Source organism: Sapajus apella, unplaced genomic scaffold (genome assembly GCF_009761245.1).
Source record: "Sapajus apella isolate SASKATOON/1434 unplaced genomic scaffold, GSC_monkey_1.0 scaffold4005, whole genome shotgun sequence".
Classification (NCBI taxonomy): domain Eukaryota; kingdom Metazoa; phylum Chordata; class Mammalia; order Primates; family Cebidae; genus Sapajus; species Sapajus apella.
In genome coordinates, this window is record NW_022440931.1 from 1 (window position 1) to 6,246 (window position 6,246).

The 6,246-nt window shown below is 59.5% G+C and overlaps 1 protein-coding gene across 1 annotated transcript; it reads right to left on the reverse strand.

Annotated features, from left to right (window-relative positions):
* Positions 1–1,929: 1,929 nt before the first annotated feature.
* LOC116547656 (NUT family member 2G-like) lies at positions 1,930–4,446 on the reverse strand. Its single transcript, XM_032273530.1, has 4 exons — positions 4,355–4,446; positions 3,256–3,395; positions 2,502–2,791; positions 1,930–2,089 (listed from the first exon to the last, which is right to left on the reverse strand). The coding sequence occupies exons 1-4, from the start codon at positions 4,444–4,446 to the stop codon at positions 1,955–1,957; spliced, it is 657 nt and encodes a 218-aa protein (XP_032129421.1). The 3' UTR covers positions 1,930–1,954.
* Positions 4,447–6,246: the final 1,800 nt, after the last annotated feature.

Sequence of the window (6,246 nt, forward strand, 5' to 3'; positions counted from 1 at the left end):
AGGGATGCTGATAACTGAAGCAGGTGGGGCCTTGTGAGTGGATGGTGGGAGGGATCAGGGCTTCCTGAGCATCCGTCAGTCCCTGGAGCATCTGAAGGGGCAGCCTACACCTGGAGGAACAAGCGGGGCTGGCCCCCGTGGGTCCCCAGTGCCTGACATCTCCTGGTCCCTCTGCTTTCCCTCACAGACCCCCTCCACTGAGCAGCACAGCCCTGAGGACAAAGGCAGCAGCCGGAGAGCATTCCCAACACAACTATATTTATTTATATTTACACAGAAGACCCCCAAGGTGTTGCTCCTCACCTCCTACCCCCTCCCCCTAGGCCCTCCCTTCCCGTTCAGCCACACTTTTCCTCCCCCACTCTCTCCCTCCCCTCCCTCCCCCACCCTCCAAAGCTAATGCCCAGCAAGATCAGCACTGGGGGAGAAGTCTTTGCTTTGGGGTCATCCGGTGTCGTGAGGGTCCGAGAGTTAAGAGCCCCACCCTTGAGGATTGGCACCAGAGAGCCTGCCCTGTCCCCCTACTGGCTGCGGTGCTGCTTTTTCTTCCTCTTAGAGAGCAAGGGATCACCCTTTCTCTTTTGGGACTGTGAGGGGCCACCCCGCCCCCAAGCCAGGGATTGCGCCCCAGAGACTCTGAGCCCAGGCCCTAGGTGGGGCGTCTGTTCAGCAGGGGATGAGCCTCCGAAGAGAGCTCGCTTCTTGGACTTGGTGGCAGGAGCGGGTGCTGGGCTGAGGCCTCTTCTCTTTGCAGATTGGGACTGAAGAGCTCCGTGGGGTCCCCGCCATTCTGGGCTGAGAAGGCCCGAGGCAGGGACAGGGCTCTGGGACAGCTTCCAGGGCCGCAGCCTGTAGTTGGTACCCACGACAGAAACCATACCCGGGATTCCCCTCTCCTCCTCACTTGACCCCTTAGACAGCCTGTGTGACTCCTTGACAGGAGAGGCTCCAGGGAGACCCCAGGTATCCTTGGTCCCCACACCTGGGCAGGCAGGTCTATGGTCCTGGGAAGGAGAGTCTGGCCGGGCAGATCTCAGCCAGCAGGAATCCAGTCTCTCCAAAAGCACCACAGGGTTTTTGGACCTGACCATCCCAGTGTGCTCTCTGCCTCGTCCCTGAGTGTCCCGGGAGGCCATTTGGGGGCTTTGTCTGTGGTCCTGGGGAGGAGAGTATGGCCGGGCAGCCCTCAGCCTCTGAGAATCCAGCCTCTCCAAAAGCACAACAGGGTTTACGGAACTGGCCATCCCAGTGCACACTCTGCCTTGTCCCTGAGGGTCCTGGGAAGCCCTCAGGGGGATGGGTCTGCAATACTGGGGAGGAGAGTTTGGCGGGGCAGCCCTCAGCTTGTGGGAATCCAGACTCTCCAAAAGCTTAACAGGGTTTTTAGACCTGGCCATGCCAGTGCGTGCTCTGCCTTGTCCCTGAGGGTCCCGGGCAGCCATCTGGGGTGGGCAGGTTTCCATGCTGACCCCTTGCTGGGGGTCAGGGACATCTCTCTCTGCTCCTTGGCCCGCTGCAGACTTAGAAGAGATTGAGTCCAACCGGGCAGTGCCATGACTAGGGTCTGCCCTCGCACACCGTTCCTCCTCCAAGGATAGGCGGCGCTTCTCCGCTACCTGCGGGAGGAAAGGGGGCACTGACTGGCACTGCCCCAAGTGTGAGCAGGGCCCAGGGTGGCAGACACCAGGGCATTTGGGCAGCAGGCAGGGAAGCCTGAGGCAGCTGGGCTTCCTGTCAAAGAGAGGGTGTGGCTCTGCCGGGCATCCCGCTGAGCCTCACTGCAGTTGGCCTCCTGACTCCCCTCCTGGCCTCTCTCCATCCTGCGCCATCTGAACCTGCACCTCCCCACCTCGGAGTGGCTCCCCAAGAAGCTGAGCATCCCCACAGGGTGGGGTAGACAATCAGGTGGGGCTTGTGTGCCAGGTTCTTCCTGCCCCCAGGGTACCTGGGTTCCCTACCCTCCCTGCTCTACCTGGGCAAGGGTGAGTCCTTCCTCCTGCTCCAGTTCCTGGCTTAGGGCCAAGAAATCCATGTGGGGATCTGGAGAAAGCAATTCTTCCAGAAATCGGGGATGAATGACGGCCTCCACCTGGAAACAAGAGGAAGACAGAGTGAGGTTCCCGGGCAGGGAGTAACCTGGAGCCAAGGACACCTGGAGGAGATGCAGAAAGCAGCAAGGGCTCTGTCCCCACCCTTCTGGAGCTGTCTCATATCATGGCAACCACCAGCTCCACACACAGACCACAGACCTAGTAGCATCCACACATGCAGACAGAGACACACAAACCACACACAGACACGCAAACAGACCCACATATGACACAGGAAAATAGACACAAGTAACATACACATGCCACACTCACAGCCACACAGACACAGAAAAACACACAGTAAAAAATCACAGGCACAAACACACAACAGAGCTTAATTCCAAGGACCTTCGAGTGACCCCCTTCCTCCCATCGGAATTCTGCAGACCCCAGCACTTCAGGCCAGCCCACCTTGGTGACGAAGTCTTTCTGGGAACACAGCTTGTCAACATAGCTCAGGAGGCCTGGGTCTAGAAGCATCCCGTCCCCTTCCTGCTCCACTTCGCCTTCTTCCCATTGTGCCTTGAGCTCCCCCGTGGCCCCATCGGGAGGCCCCAGCAGCTCCTCCATGATGTCCACATACTCCTGCACCACTTCAGGGGGGATCTCATCGGGTGCCTTGGTCTCCGCTGGCTCTTGGGGCCTGGGTGATGGCAGGCAGGCAAGCAGGGCCTTGGGGCCGGCCTTGCTGGGAAGGTACACTGAGGCAGGGAGGGAAGAGGACAGGCGTGGTGAGGGCTGCTCCTCCTGCCTGCACCACACGGGGGGGGCAGGGCTCGGGGACATGAAGTGGGTCCCAGCTGGGTCAGAACCACCTGAACCACAGCGCCCCAGAGGAGACGCCGCAGGAGGGGCACATGTGAGAGAGCATCATTTTGGAGGAAGCTTGGAGTCACTGATAAGCTGAGTACTCTACCTGCTCATCCCTGCTTCCTGGGCAGATTGTTGAGTTTTGGAATGGCAAGGAGAGAGAGTCGCTAGGAAACTTGACCAGGTGAATACCTACTTCATCACCCCGGGCTGCCCAGCCCCCAGCTCCCCTGAGCTATTTTGTTGGAAGGAGCAAATGCACCTCTTGAAGGTAGGCATGAGGTATGGGGACAGTCGCCTCCCTTGGCCCCTGTGGCCTTTGCCGTGGCTCCTGTGGGAATGTGGGAAGCCATACCAGGCTGATTGGCCACCTGAGGGGCCGGAGTTCCTTGAGGTTCAAGCCTCGGCAGGGCTGGAGGAGGCAGGCACTGGGGCCCCTTCATCCACTGCGACTTCTGAATCTGCATCCCCTCCTCAGCCTCAAACTCCAGGAACCTGGGGTGAAGAAGGTGCAGGCCGTGCTGAGAGGGTCCAGGCCCCCTGCCCCCAGGACCAGGCAGCAGCTGATGGCAGTGATGGGAAGCAGTGCCTCCGGCGGGCTGTCCAGGCCTTCCCTGGGGCCCATCCCCCAGTCCCAGGAGGGAGCTGCTCCCAGAGTTCTGGGCTCACCCGGCCCCTGCAGAGCCCATGGCATCAACAGGGCTTCCTGACTCAAGTCAGGGCCATGAGGCCCTGGAGGGCACCAGGGGGATCCCTCCTCCAGGCTTCAGCTGGCCAGTGGTGGGGTTTATGGCAGAAGGGGTCAGGAATATTGCCCAGATGCTGGAGTCCTGAGGTTGGGACTGTGGGGATAACCCAGGATGACGAGGCCTGGGAGACCCCTGGTCGGGAGGAAGAAAAAGCTGAGCCCCGAAGACAGGACCCGTTTCCCCTGAGGCTGCTGTCTGTCTGTCTTAACAGAGGGGGCTGCCCAGGAGCAAAGGCAGGCAGGCCAGAGATGGGTCTCATGGTGTCCTGGACGCAGGTTTCCCCTGACCCAAGGCAGGTTTCTCCAATCCTGGCAAGGCCGGGATGGGTGAAAACCGTCTTCTGGTCACTGCTGTGAGGAGAGTGCACCCCGCTCTGTCTATAGTTGCCAGCGCCCCTTCTCCCCATCCCCACAGCTGGTGGTGACCACCTTTGGGCTGTGATGCTGGCTGCTCCCTCCATGACCCCCAGTGTCAGGCAGGGATTGGCCGCAGGCCAGGCATGGCGTGGCTTCCCTCCAGGGCCGGTTAGAGACCCCAGAGCACTCTAGGAGGGAGGAACAGCTTCCTGAAGGAGCCAGGGGCCCAGGAGGGCCGTTTGTCCACACCTTCCTCATGCTCCACGCTGAGAAGCCACCATGGCCGCCAGGCCTGTGTCACCCTCTCTCACCCTGCCATGGGGGCTCTGCCCCTGCACCCCAGACTCACTTTCCCGCTATCTCATAGTAGATCCTCCGGTCAAAGTTGCTTGTGTGCTGCCATTCCTGCACGGCCCGCCACAGTCCCTCCTCCAGGGTCATGCTGGGCTTCCACCGGGCCAGGGATCTGAGAACTGGGCTGTAAGGTGGTGCAGTCAGTCCCAGTCCACAAGCCCACCTCCATCCCAAACCGACCTGGTCCCAACACCCAGCCCCTGTCCTCCCCACATGTGTCCTGCCATCTGTCCCTGTGTTGTTCTCCCCTACATGGACGGGACACACCTCCAAGATCAATCATCAAAACAAGCCACTGGGTGACCTCTCCAACTGCCCCGGAGTCCTCAGTGTTACAGTGTTGACAAGTGAACTCAGTACTATGGGTCTCACTTGTGTGTCCTCAGCATTCCTGTGCTGAAGCCCTAAGCCCTGGTGTGCCGGTTCTTGAAGTCAATCAGGGTTACAGCAGGTCATGACGGTGGATTCATGTCATGGCATCTGAGCCTTGATAAGGGCAGGAGGAGACACCAGGGCTCTCCCTCTCAGCCACAAGAGGACACAGCCAGAGGCAGCTCTCTCCAGCTAGGACACCAATCTGCTGTCGCCTTGATCTGGGACTTCTGGCCTCTGGAACTGGGAGACGTGACTGTGTCCTGATAAAGCACCCAGTCTATAGGATTTGTTATGCCGAAGCTGAGCTGACTGAGACAGTGCGCACACAGAATGTCCAGGGAGCAAGGGTTAACGTGCAGGTTCCAGAGCCACAGGACTGCGCATTTCACCAGCTTCCTGGGCACTCTGGAGCAAGGCAGCCCCTGGGGACGCAGCCTCAGGGTCCTGGAGAGGAGAGCAAACCAGAAGCAAAGCAGAGCAGCATCCAAGCCCACTGCATGTGGAGCCTGTGAGCCTGGGGCGGCTCCACTCCGAGAATTAGGGTCCCCAGTGCACCGGGACTCAGCTCCAAGGGAGAATGCAACCAGTCGCAGGATGCAGGGGCGGCAAGATTTTTGGGACAAAGATGGCGTTGCCTTACACCTACACCCTGGGCAGGGGACTTGCCTAGGGGAGTGGCCAGTGTGTTGCCTGGTGGATGTGCTCAAGCTCCCGTGGAGTACGGGTTTGCTCATCAGCGGGGGACACAGGGTCACAGAGGCACCGCAGGATGGAGAGAGGCAGGACTGGGACTGAATCCACAAACTCTCCCAGATGCTGGCATTGCTGCCTCAGTCACCACAGTCCACGCCCCTGGGCTGCTGGGCTCGTGGTGCACTCAGAGCCATCACTGGAGCCTGTGGCTTTGGGGAGCGCTGTCCTAGATGGCCTAGTCATGATAATGATAGCAATAGGGACAGTAATCATAACTGCTGTCATGTAATGTGCCACAGCATGTGCCAGACACTGCTATATGCGTCATAAGTGAGCTCAAGTCACCTCTTCACCATCCTCTGAATGAAGCATCGTCGTCCCTTTTTCTAGAAGGGATCAAGGGCGAAGCTGCAAATACCTGCCCAGCATGGACCCCAGTGTGAGGCCGAGACCATCTCCTGTGCAGGCTCCGCCACCACTGTGCCAGCTGGACCTTGGCAGAGCAGTGGGCATGTGCCAGGTTCCTGCAGCTCCCACCCCCAGCCCATGTGCTGTGCCCCTGGCCTTCGCCATTCAGGTCAAGGGGAGGCACTGGGGCGCACTCAAGTCCTAAACCCAACCCGTGGCTCCTGTTGGACCAGGAACCCTCTCTGACGTGGGTGTTCTGTAAACATTGTCATGAAAATGACTGAAAGTAAGGATTGGCTGCACTCACGGGACAGTGAGGGGCAAGTGACATGAGGCCCCTGAGAGTCTGACCTGAGCGGCAGCCAGATTAATGTTGCTGAAAATGTGCCCTTTGATAGTGCAAACCATTGC